Raw genomic sequence first — 25,693 nt, 5'->3', positions numbered from 1 at the left:
TTAGTCTATATGTTCTGATTTTTCTGAGTATTAACATTTTTAATAATTTTAAAAAATTAATTTAAAAAAATGTGTCATCTTGAGTTTTTATTAAACTTATAATCTATGATCTTATGTTACAGGTACACATTTGTTATAAGGACTAACATGCCTGAAAAAGAAAAGAAAACCTCAGGAGGCTTAATTCAAAATGAAAGAAAATTATAGTTTAAAGAAAGAGTAAAGGAGGTATTCACTCAAAACCAGGGAAAATAATACTCTGGGAAAATGGAACAGAGTAATTCTGCTTTTATTTATGGTTTTACTTATTTTTACACGTAGTTGATGTAACTATGCAATATTGACAATGCTACAAAAATGTGAGAAAACTATATGTGAATATTGATCTCATTGTTGATAAAATATTGATTAACTGAAGCAGAAGACCAGTGTGAAATGTTTGTTAAGTATTAGGTATGAAATTTATCGATGTTGCCAAGTCAAAGTTGTACATCCATGGTGGGATAGTCATCATAAACTTTGTTTAATGTTTAATGAGAGAGAGAGACATATCCAAGTATATAGTAAATAAAATCTGTCTAATTATCTTCCCAAGATTCTTCTATGCTTGACTTATTTTATGGGAGTCTTATTACAGTCACATTAACATTCCTTCCTGATGTACATCTTCTCAAGGAACTAAAAAAAAAAAACTTTATTAGATTGCAAACAAAAATTGTACAGTCCTGCCCACAACCACTACCATACTCAAATTCATAATCTCACACTCTGACATATATCCTTTTAGTACACAAAATCTCATGTTGGACTTTGGAAGGTAGTTGCATAGCATCAGAAATACCTAGATCTAATTCACACTTGTTCTGTGCCCAAGTCCAGCACAGCCCAGCTCAGCACAGCCTTGTGTTGCTCATCCCTGGTATTAAGTGCCTGGGACCCATCTGTGCAGCAGATGGAAGGAAGCTGTGAGTAATGCATAGAGTAGATAATCCAGCAGCAGATACTGGAATGTGTATGTAAGTATGTATGCCCATGTAACATATATGAATGTGTATATACACACTGTATACAGACATTATGGAATAAAAAGAGAATGAATGTTCACACAAATTTAAATAATTACTATATATATGCATATATGTATATAGTGTGTGTGTGCATATATATATATATCTCATTTACTATAATAGATTCCCTCCTTTCTTTTAGTTGAAATCTTATTGATAAAATAGAGGATATAGGATGTAAGAATAAAGGGAGAAAATATTCCAGAGTTTTGAGTTACAGGTGTTCATTCTCAGAGGACTCAGCTATAGCCAGGGGCATCATCTCTCTTTGGTCAATGCAGCTAAAAGAGGATAGCCAGTGTCAGGCATGCTTCCTTTTGCCCAAAATTGAACTAAATCTTCATCAACAGAATAAATGAAACCCACAGGGGACAAATCAAAATGAAAAAAAGAATAGAACTATAAGTCATTATAACACCAAGAGCAAGTAAGGATTATATATATATATATATGTCTATCTCTTTGGCAAGAGGAATATGTATGTGTATGTATATATGTATACACACACATATTTATGTATACACATATATCACATAATTATATTTATGTTTAAGTATATTTACATATATATTATATAAATATATAATCATATATATAATTATGTAATCATATAAAATATATAAGCATATTTTATATATTATAAATACACTTATGTGACCCTTATATACAGATAAGATCATTATAAGTACATAAATGTGTACAAGTATATTAAGTATATCTAGCAGGCCCATTATTGACACTCAAAGCTAAAGGAGGAATTTCACCCCAGTTCTGGAATGGAGTCTTTAGCTCTCTCCCTACGTTATAGTCTAGACTTCCCCTCACCTTGCCTGATTTAACTTTGAAACCAGTCTGGATCTGAATCTGGTCAACGTGTTTATTTGCCAGCAAGTATAAGCTATTGTTAGTTCTATCACTCTTGCAAAAAAAGAAATCCAATATCTCATTTCCAGGAACTTTGACCATCTATCTCGGCTGCACAGCCTCCTAAAGACTCCTCGGGATGTGAGCACAGAGGATACTAGACAAATGCATGACTTATTAGCTACGACTTTGGCCCCATGCCTAGCTGGCTTCCTGCTGTGGTGACAGGGCTGATCTGGGTGCAGCACTTCCTGCTAAACGGTCCACTCTGCCAACCTCCCACCCCACCCTTGTTACTCATAGTCTTCCAAGGGGCCACTCCATGTGGGATGCAGCTGAGGCCAACTTCACAACTTAAGGGAGGGGAAACTAGAAGGAGGAAAAGAGAAAGTGGGAAGAAGACAGAAGACACTGGTGGGCCCCCCAGGAAGTGAACTTTTGCCCTAGTCTGTTTCCACATAAGGCTGATCGCATAGTACGAAGATTCTACTGTGAATCCCAGCTCCGTTGTCCTGACCCCAGCCATCTTTGTCCTTGGATGTGGAAGTAAAGGAGACTTAAATACTTCCTAGAGGATCCAGAGTGTTTTAGTAGCAGTCAGAGTTTGCAAGGCACATGCCCTACATATAGATCCCTTCACTTTGGTCACGTTAAGGCCAAACCCAAGGCAGGTGAGTCAGCAGGGAGACAGCAGCTCTGACAGAGCAGAAACCAAATAGGCAGAAGAAAAACAGCAAAATGCTAAATCCCATCTTTGGGCCTCTGTCTGGAGAAAAGCACACCCTTTCTTCCAGAGGCCTGAGTCCTAAAGTAAGAGAGGTATTCCGATTTTGTCAGGGTGCCAACCCCTTCCATCAACAACTGTGAGCCCCTCAGCAGGTCTTTCTGAAATCACCCTTTACTCACGCTCGGCATCTTGTAGCCCCTGCTTAGAAGGAAATCCTTAAAGGCGACTGTTCCGTGAAGGTCTGCAAGTAACTCCTCCTAAAAGACGGTTCACATTTTAAAACACCAGTCAGCAGTCAGAAGCTTGATTTCATACTTGTCCTCATTAAAAGCATTTGTCTCTTTATAAAGTACCTCATTTTAAACCACTTCCTTCTCATTTGGGAATATGTGTGTAGATAACATTCATGAGTTGATGAATACAAAGGCTTTCAAAAGATGTCCAACTTTCTCTCCTCTCCCTATCCTTTTTCTTACCCTTGTATTAAGGATAAGCAACACATTTTAGCAATTAGACAATTATTGACCTAAGGTATCTGGAATCTAACTTATTTAGGATTACCCATTGTGATACTGTGATTTATAATAAGAAATATATATTTGCCCTTCTTCCAGTTCCTGGCACAGAGCTTCTGAAACCCTTGGAATTTCCTAAGGATAAGAGCCACAAAGTTGAAAGGAGAGTCGCTTGTTATTAATAACAAACCCCTTTCACCACAGCGGAGTTTACGTTAATGAGGTGATTTTTGGAAAGCCCCTAGATAGCTCTAGGATGGGGGCTGATTGTCAGAAGCTGTGGGATTAGAGGGTTGGCGCTTTCAGCTCCAGCCCCCAGCCTCCAGGGAGGAGAGAGGAGCTGGAGGTGGAGCTAATCACCAATGGCTAATGATTTAATCAATCATGCCTACATGATAAGGCCTCCATAAAAAACCAGAATGATGGGGTTCAGAGAGCTTCCAGATTGGTGAATATGTGGAGATTCTGGGGTGGTGATGCCTGGAGAAGGCATCTCCGAGAAGGAAGCTCCGAGCCCCTTCCCACACACCTTGCCCTATGCATCTCTTCCCTCTGGCTGTTCCTGAGTGTATCCTTTTATAATAAACTGGTGATCTGGTAAGTAAGCTGTTTTCCTGAGTTCTGTGAGCTGTTCTAGCAGATGATTCAACCCAAGGAGCAGGTTGTGGAACCTGCGATTTATAGCCAGTCAGTCAGAAGCACAGGTGACAACCTGGACTTGTGATTGACATCTGAAGTGGAGGGCAGTCTTGTGGGACTGAGCCTGTGGGATCTGACGCCATCTCCAGGTAGATAGTGTCAGAAATGACTTAAATTGTAGGACACCCAGCTGGTGTCAGGAGAATCAGAGAATTGCTTGGTGGGAGGAAAAAACCCTGACGCATTTGGTGACCAGAATCAAGAGCGATAGACGAAGAAACAAGAGTGTTTTTCCTACTCAACAATATATCTGCAATTTTTAGATCTTAACTCCAAAGGACATGATACTCAAAAAAGACTTGATCCAGTCCCAATATCTTCGGGATATTCATGCATTCCTTTGGTTTTTCCTTTCATTTATTTGAATTTAAAAATTGGATGTATAAATTTATATCATTGTAATTCAATTCCTTAAGACCATTCCACCTTCCAAACAAACTCAATCAAGGACAATCAAAACTCATGTGTTCCCAACAAGACAGCCATGTCATCATAGTGACTCTCCCTTATCAGCACACCATCATGCCTGTGTCTTGTGAACTGGGGTGCCATAGCCAAGTGGTACCACCTAAAGTGCACAGGGTAAACCCATCTCCAGTCATTACAAAAGTGTGATTTATAAAAATCATTACAGAACAATTTCATTGTTTTGAATCTTTCCTGTGTCTCAACTGCCTGATAAACAATCTCTTACCATAATAGTTATATCAACCATATTTCCAAATTTAAATATACTTCTTTTTCATGAGCTGACTGTAGCCATTTTGGCAAACATCTTTACTAGCTTTTGCCACCAAAATGAAATATTTTTGTAAAATTCTTTAAGTCTTTAAGAAGTAGTCTTTAAGAATATATTTCTAAAAAAGAACTTCCAGATACCTTAAAACAAAAGTTTTGTAACTACTTTTGTTATTAAATGTCTAATTCATTGAGCATGTTTTATTTTTTAAAATGCAACTGGAATGGTTCTATGATATGTATTAAATTCACATAAATTTAGATAGGCAGCTCCAAAAACCATACACCAAGAAATTCTGCTGAATAATATTTACATTATTTTGAGGCTTATAGATAAACATCTTGTGCTCACAAATTTGTCATGTCTCACATCCGAAAATAAGAATTTCATCCCCAGTACTAAAAAAGATAAAAACGACCATCCTTCCTGTTTCAGCTTTCCAATCTAAAGGAGGCAATTGATGAGTGATTTCTGAATGAAAGAGTAACCAAATTTGTATAGCATTTTACTTTTTTGAAATGTTTTCATATCGTTATCTGGGAGAAGTTTTGGATCTCTTGAATCCAAAAGTTGAAAAAGAGAAGAGGTTCACAAATATTCTCATCAGAGTCCTGTGTAAGTGTCGCCTCAACATTTCCAAATTTCCAGGACTACAAGGAGTACCTTCTCTCCACTAGATACTTGTATACGAGAGATGGGTAGGCAGAGTTTATTGGCAGTAAAATTAGAGCACATCCTTGTTGTGCGTGCTTGTTGCTCTGTGATATTGAACAGTGCTTAACCTTTGCCCCTTTCCTCTCAGACAGATCCTATAACTCAGCTGAGTTGCATAAAGGAAATTTCCTGATCGTGATATTGATTTCTTTAACATTCATCGATTGCTGATAAAAGTAAGCTTCACATTTAGTGACTCAAAGAGAACTCATGACGTTATAGCCATTCTGTACTGAGGTGGTCCTACCAGGTCCTACGAAAGGTTACACCACCCTTTGAACAGCCAATTTACCCAGAGAATCAAGAATGGTAGGAGTACAGTGAATGGTTACCCCATCTTTAGAGACATTGTGTCTACCATGAAGCCAGGATATTTCAGGTCTTGCTTATTACACGTTCCCCACATAAGGACTTGGCTTGCTCATTGCTGAGCTCAATATGCAAGCTGTAAGACTTTCGAGAGCCTCTGTAGTACTCCAGAGACTCTGGCTTCAATATGAGGTGGCAGCGCACTGTGACAATCCTTAGCTCAGATGATCAAATCTCGGCATATACACATACCTGTTCCTGCAGCTCCTTTTTAAAATTCTCATCTTGAGCTTCATGTGAGACCTTGGGGTCAACCAAAGGTTCATCTGCTCTTCGCTTTTTCCACAACTTGGTGTTCAGATACCATGCTCCATACCTCATCTTCACCCTTTTTGGTTTATAAGAATTCTATAGAAAGTAACATAATTCACAAGTTTACTAGTTTTCTTGGTTTGTCATTTCAATAAGTCTAAGATTTAGCTTACAAAAGCAGTATCATTTATTTTTAATTTATGGTTAATCTTTGCCAAAATATGTTATGAAGTTTCGGCACGCTTTGATTTACAAAGGTAACGTGAAGAGCTCATGATTGAGAAAATAACGTGGTGGTTAAGCATGGCCTTTGGATTTAAACAAACTGAGGTTCAAATCCAGCCTCCCGCACTTAGTGGCCATGAGTCCACGTGCAAGTTACTTAAATTCTTCATGTGAAAAGTGGAGATAATTATATCCATCCCATAGGGTTGTTGGGAAAGATTAAAGGGGAGAATTATGTAAAGCAGCTAGAATTCATGTAAAAATCACATATTTCACCAAAGGGTAATGAACTTAAACAATACTCTGTCAACCAAAACAGTAAGTTATCAGCTTTACTATGAGCCCAGCACTGTACTCAGCCTCGTAGAGTCTAAACTATTTTTGATCAAAATGCCGTCCAACACCAATCACTTGCCTCTTTAATTGGAAGAGAGAAAGAGGGGGACGGACAGATGCCATTCCTTTCTTTCTTTCATTCCTCAGTAGTACATCTGTCGGTTCATAGCCCGATACTGTGGATGCAATACCTACACATTGTCTCGTCGCAAAAGGGGGTCTAATGCTTGGACGGGGCAAAGAAACATGACACGCAGATTCTGCCTCTCTCTCTTCTCACTCACATTTAAACTATGAGGTGGAATGTGTGGAGCATTCTAGAGTCAAGCCAGATACAAACGTGTGAAGTAGAGAAGATGGGACAGAGCAGAGGGGAAGAAAATCCCTTCTCAGGGCAAGATTCAGCATTGTGATCCCTCCAGTCCCAGCATATTGTCCTCCTTGCTATTTCTAGAGCATACCATCATGCTTCTGCCTCAGGGCCTTTGCACTCACTGTTTCCTCTACCTTAATGCTCTTCCTCAAGATCCCACATGACTCACTCCCTTACCTACTTCATGTCATCTTTTCAGTAGTATCTTTCCTGACCACCCCATCTAAAAAATGTAACCTCACAACACTCCTTGTCTTCTTTCCCTGCCTCATTCTTCTTCTTCTTCTTCTTTTTTTTTTGGTGAGGAAGATTGGCCCTGAGCTAACATCTGTGCCAATCTTCCTCTGTTTGTATGTGGGTCACTGCCACAGCATGGCTTGACAAGTGGTGTAGGTCCGCACCCAGGATCCAGGCCCAGGAACCTTGGGCCGCCAAAGTGGAGTGTGCCAAACATAAACCACTATGCCACCTGGCAAGCCCCACCCCATTATTCTTAATGGCGCTTATCACCATTTGATATGCTGTATATTTTTCTGATTGTCTGGTGTCTCTCCTCTCACCCTCTAAAACGTAAGCTTCTGAGACTCTTCCCTGTTATATCCCCCAGGCATCTAAAACAATACTTAGGACATAATAGGTGCTCAATACATATTTGTTGAATTAAAGTCAAGTTCCTTAAATTTGACATTATTGACATTTTGAGCTGGATAATTCTATTGGAGGTGTATGCTGTTCTATGCACTGTAGAATGTTTAGCAGCTTTCCTGGTTTCTATGCTCTAGATGTCAGTAGCACCCCCTGAATTGTGACAACCAAAAACATCATCTCCAGACATTGCTGAATATCCCTTGGCAGGGGTTGGGGGCAAGGGGGACAAAATCTCCCTCAGTTAAGAACCACCAGATTAAAGGAAGGAGGGAAGGAAAGAGGAGGAAAAAGCAAGGAAGGGAGAGGATGGAATCTACACTACTGCTCTACTGAAGAACTTGAGTTCTGGAATATGTTATGTTGTTGGGTAACTGGTGGTCTTTCAAGACTCAGCACAGACATAGTTTCTTCTGTGAGCCTTAACCATACCCAGCCTCACCCCATGTTTGATGGAATTGATTACGTCCTCCTATGTCCTATACGAACCATGACACCATTTCATTACAGTTAATCATTTTCCTGTTGATCTTGCTAGACTGTAAGCTCCTTAAGTGCAGGAAACAATCCTTCGTTTGCTCCCAGAACTTTTTGGCACATTGTAGTAGATGCTCAGAAATGTTTGTTGTGGGCCGGCCCTGTGGCTTAGCAGTTAAGTGCGTGCGCTCCACTACTGGCAGCCCGGGTTCGGATCCCGAGCGCGCACCGACGCACCGCTTCTCTGGCCATGCTGAGGCCACATCCCACATACAGCAACTGGAAGGATGTGCAACTATGACATACAACTATCTCCTGGGGCTTTGGGGAAAAAAAAAAGGAGGAGGATTGGCAATAGATGTTAGCTCAGTGCAGGTCTTCCTCATCAAAAAAAAAAAAAAAAAGAAATGTTTGTTGAATGAATTTATAAACAAATGGATGAATGAATATACAAGGCAAAGAGATATGCTACAATAGAGGCAGAGACTGCTGTGAGAGATTAGATGTAAGAATAAATTAGTGTCAACCAAAAGATGTGGAGAAAACATTGGGAAAAACTGGCATATGATCTGTGTCTAAAGGAAGATATAAGCATGTAGACATGGGAAGAGGGGCACTTCAGGCAGAGAGAATATTGTGAGCAAAAGTAAGGTAGCGGGAAGGCTCAGAGTGTTAAAGAAACCGAACAGCAGAGTATAGCAGGCTTGAAGTGTATGGGGGGAAAAAATAAAGATGGGGACTCCCCCTTCTAGAATAGGGACCGGATTTACCCTCCCATTTGCAACAACCAAAAAAATACATGAAAGAATGGTTTATAAGACATACGACATCAAATAACAAAGGACAGTGATCCCTGAGAGACGAGAAACAAACGAGATCAGCCCCACAATTGCCCAGCTCTCTGCCATGAGAGAGTTCCCAGGCCACAGCACAGGCAGGAGCCCAGTGGACTCTCTGAGTTAAGGAGACAGAACTGAGAGTCCAGGAAGCAAGGCAGCGACAGTTTGCAGCACAGAGTAACAGAAAGGAGAGAGCTGCTCAGAGGGAACTCCAGAGGTCTGCACAGAGTCTCCTTCTGTGCATGTGTGGGAGGAAACTACCCAGTTCCGGGAAAAGACCAACCAAAGGGATTGGAGGGAACGGTGCCCAGCACGCACACAGGGCCTGGGACAGCGCCCATCCCTCCTGGGAAACCTAAAGACTCACAGGACCCTGGATAGAACACACAGAAGGGTCCTGCCTCAATAGTATAGAATTAGCCCTAGACTGAACGTTACTTTGGTCCTTCCCAACAGATCTTAAAAGCAAGACCCAAAAGGATCAAACTTTTCTAAGTAACTTTAACTACATCCCAGAACAAAACTCAAGTTTATAGGAATACTAAAATACCTAGCCTCCAATAAGGTAAAATTCACAATGTCTGGTATCTACTCAAAAATCACCAGGCATGCAGAGAGGCAAGAAAACATGATCCGCAAGGAAGAGATAAATCAATTAATGGAAACTCACACAGAACTGACAATGACGTTAGAATTAGCAGACAAGAACATTACAACAGTTATTATAACTGTATTCCATGTGTTCAAAGGATTAAGTAGAGACATGGAATATATTTAAAAAAAAAAAAAAACCCAGGTCAAACTTTTTGAGATGAAAACCATAAAGTATGAAATGAAAAATATACTGGATGGGGGGCTGGCTGGGTAGCATAGTGGTTAAGTTCGCACACTCCGCTTTGGGGGCCCAGGGTTCACGGGTTCGGATCCTGGGTGCAGATCTACCCACCACTTATCAAGCCATGCTGTGGTGGCATCCCACATGTAAAGTGGAGAAGATGGGCACAGATGTTAGCCCAGGGCCAATCTTCCTTAGCAAAAAGAAGAGGATTGGCAACAGACATTAGCTCAGGTCTAATCTTCCTCACCAAAAAAAAAAAATACACTAGATGGGATTAAGAGCAGATTAGACATTGCAGAAAAAAAAGATTAGAGAATTTAAAGACATAGCAATAGAAACACAGAGATAAAGAGAGTCGAAACACAGAGAGAAAAAGAGAGTCAAAACACTGAGCACAGCAGTAGTGAGCTGAGAGACAACTTCACGCAGCCTAATTACATGTAATTACAGTCCTGGCGGGGAGTTGAGAGACAGAAAAAAATATTTGAAAAAATAATGGTCAAAATTTTTCCAAATTTGATGAAAACTATAAACCCATGGATCAAAGTGGCTCAGCAAACCTCAAGCACAAAAACATGAAGAAATATACACCAAAGTGTGTAATAATCACACTATTCAAAACCAGTAACAAAGGGAAAATCTTAAAAGCAGCCAAGAGAAAAAACATGTCCAGAAAAACTAGGATAAGGATGACTTATCTTGGATGATATGGATAGTATGATAAGGATAAGATTTCTTATCAGAAACAACACAACCCAGAGGACGACAGTGGAACAACATCTTTAAAGTACTGAAAACAAACAAACAAAAGACTGTGAACCTAGAATTCTATACCCACAAAAACGTCTTTAAAAATGAAGGCAGAATAAGGATATTTTCAGACATATAGAAGCTGAAAGAATTCATCCCCAGCAGATCTACACCAGAAGAAGTGTTAGAGGAAGTCCTTCAGGCAGAAGGAAAGTGACACCATGTGGAAATATATTTGAACTTTTGCACAGTGACCCTCCGTCTGCCAGTCAAAAGTTCAATTTTAGCAATAACCTCCATGGTTTAAAAAGCAGTGCTTGTGTAATTATTTGTAAGTACAGGGAATTGGGCAATTTGATTCAGCCCAGATTCAGGTCAAGCAGTGGTTTGGGCTTCAGCTGTGATGGACATAATTTGCCTGTCCAGCATGATTTTGCATTTTACCCTTTAGAAAGATGAGAGGAAAATGGAAAATTTAAAATGCTGATATTAGTGATGGAATCCATCCAAAGTTTTATAAACTTTATGCAAGAGAGTCAAGGATAGAAAGCATCATGTGAGTAAAAATGGGTCAGTCGATTGTGTTAAATTATAAAGGACAAAGTTAATACGTCCAAAATATTGGAAATAGAGTATCAAAGATTATGTGTAAAAGACAGAGGGTAATTAGAGATAATATATTGTTTTTCACTTTCAGAGAAAGGAACTCTCTCTATCCCCCAACTCTCACTTGGTCGCTTAAGTCTGTTGTTGGACTGACAAGATTTGACTTTTGTGTCTATATAACTGCAGTAACACATTGTGTAGAAAAGTACTCAGAGGCCCACAGGACTTCCCTTTGGAACATAGCATGTTTTTTTTCTTCTCTGTTTCATTGTTCTTCTGTCTTCACAGGAAATTGGTAGCGGGAAACTGAGCAATTTGTTAATGATCAGGCAAGCGTGTGGTCAAGAATGACGGTTTGTGGTCAAAAAGACTCCCATAAAAATTCAGGAATTCTTTGAACACAAAATAAACAGCATTCACAATCATTAACCACAGCAATTTACTCTTGTAATAATAAACATTTATGTATATTTCCACTGTTAGGATATCAACATATAAAATGCATAAAGAGATGTGTTTCAACACATAAAACACATAAAGAGAGAGAATTTCAACATACATATAAAACGCACAGAGAATAACAACGACTTTTCAGATATTAACAGTAATGCTGAATGACACACCTTATTTGTAAAACCGACTTTGTTATATGTATTAAATATTCATGCATTTTACAAATATTTATTAAATATAAAAAAAATTCAAGAGTTCTACTGAAAAAAAGCCAGTGCCCCCAGAAGTACCAGAATTCAAGAACATTTAAGATTTTAATACAACTAAATTTTCCTTGATTTTCAGTCTTCTCCCTTTTTGCAATTACCTGTGGTTTCTGGAGTTTCTGCTCATAGTCTAGGTCCTGGAAATAGTCTGGCTCCTGCAGTTTATTTAGCCACACACTCTTCTTTAGCTCCCAGGGAACCTGGTTGAGTGTCTTCGTGTGGGGCACATCGGAGCTTGGTTTGCTCTGATAGTCAATGTCAAACTGTTTCAGGATGAACTCTTCATCAATGTCCGAACTTCCCTGGAAGAAGGTCACATTGCACGAGTCAAGGACAAATGGTGAAATGCTCCTTGCTTTCTTCTTCTAAGGGAGGTATCTGACCATGGCTGGAGAAGAGGTAGTTTGGAGGAGAGGTAGAAAGTGCTCAGTCAGCATTCATTGGAGACAAGAATATTTGGGGTCTGGAGGCCTTTGTCAGCGCATGAAGAGACAACTTAGGGGGGCTGGCCTGGTGGCATAGTGATTGAGTTTGCATGCTCTGCTTCGGTGGCCCTTGGTTCACCTATGCTCTTGCTTGGCAAGCCATGCTGTGGTGGTGTCCCATACAAAGTAGAGGAAGATGGGCATGGATGTTAGCCCAGGGCCAATCTTCCTCAGCAAAAAGAGGAGCATTGGCATCGGATGTTAGCTCAGGGCTGATCTTCCTCACACACACACAAAAAAAAGACAACTTAGGACCAGCAAGAAGCAGTAAATTCCTGAGGGAAATAATGGGGCTGAGGAAAATTCAGTCTGTTTGACCAGGATAAGAAATTTTCACATATTGAGGTATATGGGGTAGCTATTCTGGTTTAACTGATTCGGCCTGAACTAAAGCAGCCTGACTTACGGCCTGTCAAACTTATGTTGTACATCTGCTTTAACCACTAAAGTAAAGAATGCATTGAACATTATCTGAAAGTAAAGGAATGCACTCTTTGAAGATAAGGATGCATACTTCCTTTCCTACCCCACCAGTATTGGTAATGCCAGTATCAGTACTCCTGAAGATAAGTTTCCTTTCCCAGACAGCAGGTTCATGTTGACCTGCTAATCTGCAACTGAATATCTCTTTGGAACTTTGATGAATATGTATCCTGGCATGTTTGATGTATGTTCTTTGTTCTAAAAACGTGTAAGATTGTACTGAAAACCATGCTTCTCTGGAATGCTTTCTTCCTTTGTGGAGACTGCCTTCCCGGGCTAGTCCTCAGCTTGGCTCAAGTAAGTCTCACCTTATCTCGCTTATCTTTAGAATGGTTATTGGTTATTTGCATCGACAACCAAAAGCAAACTTCTCCAACACTTTATAGCAGTGACATCCTCAGAGGTATTTTTCAGACATGTGTAGAAATGTCAATGTTTGTTCTGCCCGCAGCCCCTTACAAAGGAAGTTGCCCCATTCAGGGCTCCTGCTAAAGAGGGTGGGTTTAGTCAGCCGTGTGGAGAACAGCAGAACAACTCCCTCCACTCCCTTCCCTCAGCCACAGCTGGTGGGAGTAGAGACGGGCACATTAACAGCAGCTAATCTGAGGGCTGTCCCGGTGGCCTGGTGGTTGAGTTTGGTGGCCTCTGCTTTGGCAACCTGGGTTCAGTTCCCAGGCACAGACCTACAACACTTGTTGACCATGCTGTGGCAGAAACCCACATACAAAATAGAGGAAGATTGGCCACAGATGTTAGCTCAAAGCAAGTCTTCCTGAGCCAAAAAAAAGAGCAGCTAATCCAGAGGCTGAACATTGACCTATGATGTGGCTAAAAGATAACTTAGGCCTGAAGGGGAGCAGAATATGCCACCCCCAAAATGTGCCTCTGGCATAAGGATTATTTTGAGCTGATTATTTTAAGAAACAGACTACACAGAAAAAGCTCTGAAAACAGAGTAGAAGTAACACTTTTGTAAGAAAAATCTCCATTTGTAAGGGTGTCCTCCTCTCCATACCAGAAAGAGAAGGAAGACTCTAAGTCATAAGAAACCCTTATCAACGGAGAAGGCACTGACTTAAATCCACGTAACAGATGGTACTCTTGTTTACCTACTTTTCCCCGTCACCTCCTGATAACTGGCTCCCCACACCCTTCTCTCTTTTATCTTGGCTGAAGATGGTATTTAAGCCCGAATTCTAAGTCACCTGAGAGTTACTCATTTTTCCCTGGGCATCTCCCATACATACATGTTAAACTTCTGTTTGTTTTTCTCTTGTTAATCTGTCTTTTGTTTTAGGGACCCCAGAGAGAACTTAGAAGAGTAGAAGGACAACTATTTTTTCCTCCCCTACAGACTCAACACAGTCCCACTTTGGAAAATATGAACTGGGGAACACAGGCAAAATGAGGCCATTAGCAACTGAAGCTGATGCTGGAGTGAAATTTGTAGAGAGGAGTCATGAAATAGAGTTGGAGCATAACGGGAAGAGTAAAGTCAAAACTAGGCTGAAATAATAATGAAGCAGAAACAGAGCAAGCAGAACCAATGAGGTGAAAAAGAAACAGCATGGAAGAAAGTATAAGCAGAGGAAATCCCACAATGTAGTGTGATAGGGACTGAGGTAAGATAATGAGGTAAAGATGGGACCTTAGTCATAAGGGACTGAAAATAAGGCTGGTCACCAGGGCAGCTAAACTGTTACCCTAGGGTTCCTTAAATTTCCTACTTAGACAGAGTAGTCTCCAGCAGTAGGAATGGGAGAAGCGGAGGGCTGGGAGTCAGCTAATCCAATCCAGCCAGATTATGGACAAGCAGTGGTAGAGTGGGCATCATCTGTCTTGGCCAGCATCCCTGCTCCAATCACCCTACGAGGAGCCTCCCTCCCCGACTCTCAGTCAATCTGTTGCAGCTGGGCTGGACACACCCACCTCGTGGCTTCAGAATTAGACATGTGACCCCGCCTAGCCAATGAGCATCTTCCATCTCCCTACTCATCCGGGATGATTCGGGCATAGGCACTTTACCCAGGTTAGTTCAGCAAGAGTAAGGCCTAGACTTTTCCCTATTGGAAAAGGGTTGCTCTTTTCCCACTTAGGTTGCTACCTGGTAAGATGTAAGCCTGGAAATTTTAGTGGGTACTTTTGGCATCTCTTGGGGAAAGATGCTGGAAAATGGAGTGGGATAGAGGAGAGCAGCCAAGAGCTAGGGAGAACACCTAAAAACATTTTAGCACTTAGATTCAGCTGTACCTGTAGCTCCTAATACCTCTGGATAGTTCCCTTTTCTCCCTTAACTCAGTCTGAATTATATTTCAGTCACTTGCCAATGAAATAGTCCTAAATAATACATTGACTAAAACTGACTAATACACTCAAAAAATGGGGGAGGGAGATTGTAAATCCCTGAAGGTATTAAATACAGGAAAAGCCTCAGGAATCTAGACATGGTCAGGAATACATAACTCGGGAACAGGAATGGTAACTAAATAGGTTCTTGGAAGGAGGGCAAGGAAGACCTTGATAACTGAGTCAAAAGTCTATACGTCAGAAATACTTTTTTTGAAGGTTGTCATCAAGCATAGCCGCCCAAATACTTATAGATAAATATAACTGAGAAAAAAGAGCTAAAGAAGGAATGAAGGACCTAAGAAAAGAATATCCTTACATTGAAATGGAAAATAAAAATATGAAACAACAGTGCGGGGGAAATGGGGAGAGGTTGGTCAAAGGGTATAAACTTCCAGTTATAAGATGAATAAATTCTGGGGATGTAATGCACAGCATGGTGACTATAGTTAATAATCCTGTATTGTATACTTGAAAGTTGCTAAGAGACTAGGTCTTAAATGCTCTCACCACACACACAAAAAGGTAATTATGTGAGGTGATGGATGTGTTAACTAACCCTATTGTGGTAATCATTTTGCAATATATACATGTATCAAATCATCACGTTGGACACCTTACACTCACACAATGTTATGTGTCAATTATATCTCAATAAAGCTGGGGAACAAAAGAGAGCCACTAAAAAAATATGAAACAACAGCAATGATGTGAGATATAAAAAATAAACATTCAAGTTGGCTGCAAGCTTGCAAACTTTCCAGAAATTTCATTTATAAGAAATACTTCTAAGTGGTGGGAGAGTCATGAAGATTCCCTTATGACTTTGATTATTTGACTTAGATTATATCCAAACACTGCTTTTTAATAAAAGCAACTTTGAGCTTGACTTTAAAAAGCAGGTTGTAAGGGCCGGCCCTGTGGTGTAGTGGTTAAGTGCGCGCGCTCCACTGCTGGCAGCCCAGGTTCGGATCCTGGGCGCACACCAATGTACCCCTTGTCAGCCCATGCTGTGGCGGCATCCCATATAAAAAGAAAAGTGGAGGAAGATGGGCACGGATGTTAGCTCAGGGCCAGTCTTCCTCAGCAAAAAAAGAGGAGGATTGGCATGGATGTTAGCTCAGGGCTGATCTTCCTCACAAAAAAAAGAAGTAGGTTGTAAGCATTACTACTTACTTACAATAGTTGTAGCCCAGTTGCAGAAGTCACTAACTGCTTTGCGTATGTTTTCATGAAGAAAAGGACCATCTTCACGGAGCAAATCTGCTTCACTTGGTTTCTTTTCTTCATAAAGCCATTGGCTTGGATGTGACACAGGAGTTTTCTTGGGACTAAAGATAAGAAGATCATCAAAGAATTACAACATGAGATACCATGAATCCAAGTGGATTTCAAACAGTATCTTGGGGAAAGGAGATCATAAAGCAAATATTTCTAGCAGTCCCTTGCAAGTTCATACAAATTATATGTTAATTTTTCAAAGATCACATTCTCATTATCAATATCATAAAGTCAAGTGTATCATGATTAGTTACAATAATTAAAACTTATATAGCATTTTACCATCATAAGTTGATTTTTTAAAATATGAGTACCATTTAATAAGACATGTGCCACACAAAAGCCCAAATTACTGTGCTTGGAATCGGCTGAAGCCTTAGACAATCTTGACAAGTAGGAGACATCCCTGACTTCTGTCTCCCTCATCCCTAAAATCCAGCCCATTAATAAGTCTGGTAGATTTTAACTCTGTCTCCATCTCTGGACTGTTGCAAAAGGCTCCTCCCTGGTGTCTCTGCATCTTCTCTTGGGGTCTCCAACCGCCAATCCCTAATCCATTCTCTACACTGCAGCCAAAACAGTCATTTCAAAATGTAAACCTGATCATTTCAAACACAGCCACCCCTCATCCTCGATTAAGCCTCTTCAATAGCTTCTTTTTAAAAATTGAGAGATAATTCATACACCATGATATTTACCATTTGAAAGTGTATAATTCAGTGGCTTTCATATCTTTACAAAGTTGTGCTACCATCACCACTATCTAACTCTGGAATATCTTCATCACTGCAAAATGAAACCTCATAACCATTAACAGTCACTCCTCATTCCCTCCATTCTCCCTGCTCCTGAAAACCACTAATCGTCTTTCTGTCTCGATGGATTTGCCTACACCAGATATTTTATCTGAATGAAACCATATGGTCTTTTGTGTCTGGCTTCTTTCACTTAGCATAATGTTTTTAAGGTTCACATGTATTGTAGCATGTATCAGTAGCTTATTCTTTTTTATGGCTAATATTCCATTGTATTGATAGACCACATTTTGTTCATCCATCATCAGTTGATGGACATTTTGATTGTTGCCACTTTTTGGCTCCCATGAATAACGCTGCTATGGACATTCAGGTACAAGTTTTTGTGTTCAATAGCGTCTTGTTATTCCTCCTATAAAGCCCTAACTCTTAACTCAGTTTCCAAGGCTCTTCATGGCCTGGTCCTTGGCTATCTCTCCAGATTGTTCTGGAACTACCACCCTCCCTCACTCTCTCAGCTCCAGCTATAGTAGTTTCTCTCCGTACCATGAATTCCTCATGCTCCCTCCGGTCACAGGGCCTTTGTTCATGTTGTTCCATCTGACTGCATCCCCCTTCATGTCTCAACAAACACATCTCTTCCTCAGGGAGGCATTCCCATAGGCTGCCCTCAGAACCCACATTTTATTCATAGAACCCTTTACTTTTTATTCATAGCACCCACACATTAATTCACCCATCCATTCATTCAACAAATATTTATTAAGCACCAACTATGTGCCAGGCACTGTTCTAGGCATCAGAATTCAGTTGTAAATAAAGTTAACACCCTGTACTCACAGAGCTTACAATTGAGTAAGGAGAGATAGATAGAAAAGAGGTAAACAAACATATGCTGGGTGATTATAAGTGACATACAGAAAAATAAAACAGAGGAGGAGGGATGGAGAGTGATGACAGGCTTTTTATTTATACAGAGAAGATATTTCTACTAAAGTGATATTTGAGTAGAGACTCAAAGGAAGAAAGGGATCAAACTACGCAGATATCAAACTATGCAGATACTAGGCAGACAAGAACAGCCTGTGCAAAGGCCCCGAGATAGGAGTGCACAGAGCATGTTCAAGGAACACCAGCGAGGCCAGTGTGACTGGAGAGGAGTGAATAAAGGATAGAGCAGTAGAGGATGAGGGCTGAGAGGTAATGGGGACCTGATCATATGGGACCTTAGAGGCAATTGTAAGGACTTTGGATTTTACTCTGAATAAGTATCAATTGGAGAATTTTGAGCACAGGAAGGAATGACACTATCTGACTTAAGTTTTAAAAAGAATCATTTTAGCTACTATTTAACAAATATACTTGGGGGAGGAGGGGAACATGGGCGGAGGCCATGAGACCAGTTAGTAAGCTATTGCCATTATCCAGACAAGAGATGATAGTCCTGGAATAGACTGATAGTAGTAGAGAAGGTGAGATTCTGAATATATTTCAAAGATGAAGCCATTAGGATTTACGGGTAGAGTGCAACTATTGTTCCAGAAGCAACTAGAAGAATGGAGTTGCTATTTACTGATCTGGGGAAGACAGAAGAGGGAGTAGGTTTGGGGAAGAAACCTAGAGTTCAGTTTTGGACTTGTCAAGTCTAAGATGCCAATTACACATCCAAGGGCAAATGTTGAACATCCATAGACAGATGGGCTGGATGAGATCACCTGAGTGTGAGTAAACTTACAGAAAAGAAGATGTCAGAGACTGAAGCACTTCCAGGTTAAAAGGAAGGTGAGGAAGGACCAGCAGAAGAAGACGAGAGAGAAGGCCACGAAGCGGGAGGAGAACCAAGAAAGAGGGATGTTCCAGAGGCAAAGTGAAAAAGGGTTTCAAGAAAGAGGACATCATCAATTGTATCAACTGCTACTGATGTGTCGAGTTATTGGTGATCATTGAGAACTGATTAGGTAACACAGAGGTCAACAGTGACCTTGAAATGCTGGAGATAAGAGCTTGATTGCTGTGAGTTCAAGAAAGAATAGAAGAAGTAAGTATGGACACCTCTTTCAAGGAGTTTTGCTCTAAAGGAAAGGAGAGACTATGTAGTCAAGGGAAGTTGTTTTAAAGATGGGAGATATTACCTCATGCTGTGGTAGGCTGATAAGGGCCCCCAAAGAGATTAGGTGCTAATTCTTGGAACCTGTAAATGTTACTTTATTTAGAAAAAGAGTCTTTACAAATGTGATTAGGTTAAGGAGCTTGAGATGGAGAGATCATCCTGGATTATCTGGGTGGGCCCTAAATGCTATTACAAGTGTCCTTATGAGAAAGAAAGGAAGGGCCAGCCCTGTGGCTTAGCGGTTAAGTGCTCGCGCTCCGCTACTGGCGGCCCGGGTTCGGATCCTGGGTGCGCACCAACGCACTGCTTCTCTGGCCATGCTGAGGCCGCATCCCACATACAGCAACTAGAAGGATGTGCAACTATGACATACAACTATCTACTGGGGCTTTGGGGGAAAAAAAAAAGGAGGAGGATTAGTAATAGATGTTAGCTCAGAGCTGGTCTTCCTCAGCAAAAAGAGGAGGATTAGCATGGATGTTAGCTCAGGGCTGATCTTCCTCACAAAAAATAAATAAATAAATATTAAAAAAAAAAAAAAGAAGGAAAGAAAGAGAGGAATATTTTTTTTTTTTTTTTTTTTTTTTTTAAAGATTTTGTTTATTTTATTTTTTCCCCCCAAAGCCCCAGTGGATAGATGTGTGTCGTAGCTGCACATCCTTCTAGTTGCTGTATGTGGGACTCGGCCTCAGGATGAACGGAGAAGTGGTGCCTCGATGCGCACCCGGGATCCGAACCCGGGCCACCAGCATCGCAGCGCACGCACTTAACCACCAAGCCACAGGGCCGGCCCATGAGAGGAATATTTGACACAAACATAGAGAAGGCACTATGAAGACAGGGTAGAGAGAGACTTAGAGATGCTGGCCTTGAAGACTAGAGTGATGTGGCCACAAGCCAATGAATGTCAGCAGCCACTGGAAGAGGCAAGCAACGGATTCTTCCCTGGAGCCTCTGGAGGGAACATGGCTCTGCCAACATTTTTATTTCAGCACAGTAACACTGATTTCAGACTTCTGGCCACCAGAACTGTGAGATAATAAATGTCCGTTGTTTTAAGCCACCAAGTTTATGCTACTTTGTACACTAGCCAGAGGAAACTAAGACATATGCTGACAGAAAAATTTACCGTTGTGTTATTATACATTTATTTTGTGATACAATAATTTATTAAGATATTAATTTTGTTCCTTCTCTCCATACTTTTACCTACCCCTTTTAAGCAGATAACCCATCCATTTTTAATTTCTTGCCCTGGAGATTTTTGCAGGGTTGACTAAGGAAACTGCCTAAAGTGGAAGGCAGATCCTATATTGTTTCTATGAAAATTAAGCTTAGTGCTTTGGAAAGGTTCAATGAAGACGGCATTACTGGTGTGTTTTTGCAGAAAACTTGACTGGGACTTCCAAGCAGCAGACCCATGCTCAAAAAAAGCCTTTATATTAAAAGACTAGCAAGTGAATGCACAGTTATGTTTCAGGGTAAAATAAAATGTTTCAAGTACTTAAGTATCATCTTTTGCAATTCCCTGTATTAACCTTTTTTGGTTTTTTTGGGGTTATCCAACCACCTACTGGTCCCAATCATGTTGAATAAAAGGGCTTCTGCCATAAATAATTCAAAGAGCCGTTATGGACGAATTAGTGAGGTTTTCCGCAGTCTTCCTCTTCTCCCACAGCTCTCCTAGAATCATGTAGACTCAGCCGTGTTTGCTCCACTGCTGGATAATTCACATCCATTTATGAAATGCACACTATTCAGAGCAGGCCCCAAGGCTCCTTTCTCTCCTCCTTGGGAACTTGGTTACTTTTGTTCTCTAAATTATTCTAAAGACGAGGAGCTTTGAGAAGGTAACCCCTAAAATGTTTCACGGGATGACAGAAATGAGCGAGGGGTTAAGAACAATACTTACGGTCCCATGTAGACTTGGGTGGAGCATTTTGTTAAAAGTTTTGTGGGTCCCTTCGCTCTTTTCCTGATGCCCTGACAACAAGCCCACGTGTCCTCCAGCTTCCTGTCAGGATCCAGCACTTCCAGCGCCTTTAATAAGAGCTACAAACAGAAAACAGGCTTGGAGAGAAGAAAACTGCTGAAAAGGGGGCCCTTGATTCTAAAACAGAACAGACCAACTTGCCCTTTGCTTTTCCTTCCAGTAGGTCAACGCCGTTCATCAGGTTCTGTGCAAGTCCTGTGCTGGGTTCTCTGGGTAAGCTCTCATCACCTAGACATCATGTACGCAGCCTTTGTACTGAAGTTCCATCTCTGCTAGATGGAATAGTGCCTCTGTGTCTACCTCGGGCCCAAAAGGCCCCACTGAGCAAAGCACCTCTAGAGGATTTCTGTGGTTTTTGACTGCCCAGCATCCATTCTTCCCCCTGTGAATAACAGTATCTAGATTTTTCTTTGGAAAACCACCTCTCCCTCCACTCTCAGTCTTCATGGTCTGGATTGGCCTGACCCCACCTTCTCTCCACAGGCAGGCCTGGCCAGTCAGGACCATAGTGACTGGTGTAGGAATAGGTACGTGACCCAAGCTGGACCCCTGGGAATTAGGTTATGGAATTTTGCTGGGACCACGCAAAAAGAGGGGTTCTTTTTCTGGGTAGAATTTAAATCTAGAGCTGCTGGTGGTCATTGTAGCACCATAGAAAGAGATCTTGCCTCAGAAACAAGCCAACACACCTAGTTGGGGAGGTCAGACATGGAAATGAGGCCACAATCCCATGTCCCATCTGAGGGTGTGTGGAAACAATCTGTTTGTCATGGACTCAGAAGCTTTGGCCTGCAGAAGGCCGTGAAGGAAAGCCCCAAGTGGAAAATAATTGGTTAGAAATTCCAGTTGTCCTTTCTATGGAATTCTCTGCCACTGATCGTTTATTTATTCATTCATTCACTATGCACAAATATTATCTGAGTGTCTACCATATGCCAGGTATTTGTGGTACACAGTGAAAGATGCAGAAAAAGTCCCTACCCTTGACTAGCGCTGCCTTGTAGAGCTTTTACTCTAGTGAGGAGCCCAAAGGGTGACAAGTGCTATGTTAAAAAATAGATCATAGTAGGGATAGAGAATGAGGGTGGAAGGGAAGTGTTATTTTATGTAGATATTTCCAATTAAGAGACATTTGAGCAAAGATCTGAAGGAAGTGAAGGAGTGAGCCAGGCATTCCTCTGGGGGTGAGTGTCCCAGACAGAGGAGCAGAGATATGACTTGGACACGCTTGTAATGTTCACAGGCAGAGTGGCTGGAGCAGAGTGAGAGCAGAGGAGTAAACGGTGAGGCTGGAGAGGGAGCAGAGCAGGGTGGGGTGGAGAGCAGAACACACAGGGCTTTTCAGACCACCGCAAAGACTTGACTCTGAGTGAGAAGGGGCTATTGGAGGGCTTTGCAGAGGAGTTTACCTTTCTGAACAATCGTCATGCTCATTGTGTGGGGACTAGACTGCAGGGGTGGGGGGTTGGGTAGCAGGCACTGCTAGTTCCCTGCCCGATATCCATCCTGCCCTTTTTCCTTAAATCTAGCATAATTTTGTCCTGGATTCTGCTCACTGCAATGCCCAACCAAGAAACTCAAGTTTCTAGACTCCCTAGCAGATAGGAATGGTCAGATGAATAAGATGTTTACTGGGAAAAATATTATTTGCCTGATTTAAAAGATAGAGTCAGCTGACATGCACCCTTTAACCTTTGCCCCTTCCCCCTTCTTGTTTGAAAGACAGACTGGATGCCTGGAGGTATGGAAGCCATTTGGAGATACAAGAACAAGAGACATATGCAAAGGATTATGGAGCTGAAAGTCAAAAGCAACCTGGGACACTGGTGACATAAAGGAGCTGCTGCCCAACCCTGGCCTTGACAATTTGGTGAATTTTCCCCATGACCTTTCCGGTTCCACCAGTCAGTTAGTATGTAACTGTGGACACCTCTTAAGACCAGGCTAAAGTGACAGGAGCAAGACTGAACAATTCCCCCTATTTTTTCTCCCCTAAAAAGTCAGAAGCAGGCGCCGGCCCCATGGCCTCGTGGTTAAGTTCAGCACACTCTACTTCAGTGGCCCGGGTTTACAGGTTCAGATCCCGGGCGCAGACCTACACCACTCGTCAGCCATGCTGTGGTGGCGACCCACATACAAAAGAGAAGAAGATGGGCACAGATGTTAGCTCAGGGTGAATCTTCCTCGAGCAAAAAAAAAAAAAAAAAAAAGATTGGCAACAGACATTAGCTCAGGGTGAGTCTTACTCAGCAAAAAAAAAGTCATGAGCAAAGACGACTTGTAGAACTTCAAGGGAAAAGAAGTTAAATGTTTCCGGTTTGCTGGACCTTTATAAGTTGTATGGCCTCATAGGAAGCAAAGGGAGCAGCGTGTATGTTGCTGCCGATTGTGTGTCCTGGGGGCAGAGAAAGGAAGGCTGCTCCAACCCCTTTGAGAACTCTCACCCTGAGGAGACACTCATCGTCCTCTCCTCCTTATAATTATGTCATCCCCTCAGGGAAACTCCCAGGCATCTAAGGAGAGTTATTTTCAAGGCCCCAGTGAAGACCCAGCCAGCCCTGGTGGTGTAGTGGTTAAGATTCAGTCTCTCACCACTGTCTTCTGGTCAGGGAACCACACCCACCACCCGTCCGTCGGTTGTCGTACTGTGGCTGCTGTGTGTTGCTGTGATGCCACCGGTATTTCAAATATCATCAGGGTCACCCATAATGGACAGGTTTCAGTGGAGCTTCTGGACTAGACAGATTAGGAAGAAGGACCTAGCTACTCACTTCTGAAAAAATTGGTCACGGAATCTCTGTCAATAGCAGTGGAGCATTGTCTGATATAGCACTGGAAGGTGAGAGGATGGTGCAAACAGACCAGGCAGGGTTCCACTCTGCTGTACACAGGGTCCCTAGGAGTCAGAATCAACTGCATGGCACTAACAAAAAGAGTGAAGCCCCTCCCACAACCCTATGACAGGAGATCACCTCTACAGGCATATCTTCTCCCAGATTCGGGTAGAGAGCCAAGGGGTGTGGGGTCAGCCGGGCTTCAACATCTGCTAGGAATGCCTTCTGTGCCTGCTGGGCTGCCGAGAGCTTGGCCAACAGCGCTGCTTCCTTGGGCAGCTTGTTCTGCTTCTTCTCTGGGGCAGGTCGGGGAGCTCTGTGATAAATCTGGGGGAGAAGGCCCTCCTGAGGGCCCTGAGTGATCAGACCTTGGCAAGGCGGGCAGCCTTTCCTGAAGTCATCCAGTCCCTTTCTCACAAATATCCACCGCCGGCTGTTCAGGGCGGTGGGGAACATCAGCCTGTTCTTGTGCTTCGTGAAACACTTGGAAGGCAGAGTCTCTTTGTACCTGGAAGACAACATGCCCAGTCATATGGACCACAAGGATTGGGGTGGGAGAAGGAGGTTGTGAGAAGGCTGGCCTCGACCTTTTATGAGCACGAGAGGTGGGAGAAGAGGGGTTCTCGTGGAGAAGGTTGAGTTGCTTATACTCCTAGTTCACGGCACATCATCACTGGTCCGAGTGCGGCCCCTCTCCTGTTTTCTTTATTCTATGTTAACCCCATATCCCGCTCTCACTGCTCTCCCTGCATAGGCAAAACCACTCTAAAGGATTTGAAATGTATCCTTTTGTTTGTGCACATCCTGAAATACCTGTATTGTCCTCTCGTGTGCAGGTATTCTTAATTTACATAAATGTATTCTATTTCTTACTGGTTTACCAAGCACGATATTACAAAGGCCTATCCATGTCACTATGTGTAAATCTAATAATCCATTATTACTAAATGCTGCCAGCACAGTTCATCTATCCATTCGCTTTGTGAAGGACGCTTGCAAGTTGTGGCCCCTCCTGGGACTCTTTCTTATCATTTAAAGGGACATAGTGCAGTGGGAAGAAACTGGATCCCAGCGACTATTGACCCCTAACTAGCTGAATGACCTTGGCACTTCATTTAACCTCTGTGGGCCTCGGTTTCCTCCCTAAACTCGGGGGGTCAAAGGTTGTCAACTGGCAGTCCATGGGCTACACTGGGCCTACAAACCTTTCATTTGGTCCCCTTTGTGTTTTAATAAGAATCATAATAGCTAACATATATCGAGAACTTTCTGTATAACAGGCACTGTTCTAAGAGCTTCACGTGTATTAACTCATCTAAATCTCATAATCCTATAAGGTAGGTACTAGGTACTGGCATTACTCCCATTTACAGATAGGGAAATTGAGGCAGAAAGAAGTTAAAAAAACAAAACAACCACTTGTCAAAGTTCCCACAGCTAATAAGTGGTAGAGCTGGGATTTTAATCCATGTAGTGTGACTCTGGAGAAACATATTTAACCACTACACTAGGGCTTCTGACATTAAAAAGTTCACATAAATAATCTGGAACAAAAATCAGGAGCTCTGGGAACACTGGGTCCACCTTTCCACAGAGCTGCAACTAGTATAATGGCTGCTCTCTTCAGACAAGTCCTGTGCTTTCTTATTCAC

General features: G+C 41.8%; 1 protein-coding gene across 1 annotated transcript; it reads right to left on the bottom strand.

The window, feature by feature from the left end:
- Window positions 1-287: 287 nt before the first annotated feature.
- FAM47E (family with sequence similarity 47 member E) lies at window positions 288-24,660 on the bottom strand. Its single transcript, XM_014787807.2, has 7 exons — window positions 24,180-24,660; window positions 21,127-21,266; window positions 16,249-16,399; window positions 11,856-12,056; window positions 5,887-6,042; window positions 2,838-2,915; window positions 288-678 (listed from the first exon to the last, which is right to left on the bottom strand). The coding sequence occupies exons 1-7, from the start codon at window positions 24,561-24,563 to the stop codon at window positions 643-645; spliced, it is 1,146 nt and encodes a 381-aa protein (XP_014643293.2). The 5' UTR covers window positions 24,564-24,660; the 3' UTR covers window positions 288-642.
- Between the last annotated feature and the right edge of the window lie 1,033 nt (window positions 24,661-25,693).

The sequence above is a fragment of the Ceratotherium simum genome, chromosome 8, assembly GCF_057802395.1.
Source record: "Ceratotherium simum simum isolate JZ-2026a chromosome 8, ASM5780239v1, whole genome shotgun sequence".
Taxonomy (NCBI): domain Eukaryota; kingdom Metazoa; phylum Chordata; class Mammalia; order Perissodactyla; family Rhinocerotidae; genus Ceratotherium; species Ceratotherium simum.
This window is presented reverse-complemented; position numbering and strand designations above follow the sequence as displayed.

Coding starts and splice junctions, on each gene's coding strand:
- FAM47E (XM_014787807.2), bottom strand. CDS start 24,563: ATGTTGTCTTCCAGGTACAAAGAGACTCTGCCTTCCAAGTGTTTCACG. Junction 6,043..11,855: donor AGAAACTCCAGAAACCACAG/GTAATTGCAAAA, acceptor TACTTTCTATAG/AATTCTTATAAACCAAAAAG. Junction 2,916..5,886: donor AAAAGGAGCTGCAGGAACAG/GTATGTGTATAT, acceptor ACCGTCTTTTAG/GAGGAGTTACTTGCAGACCT.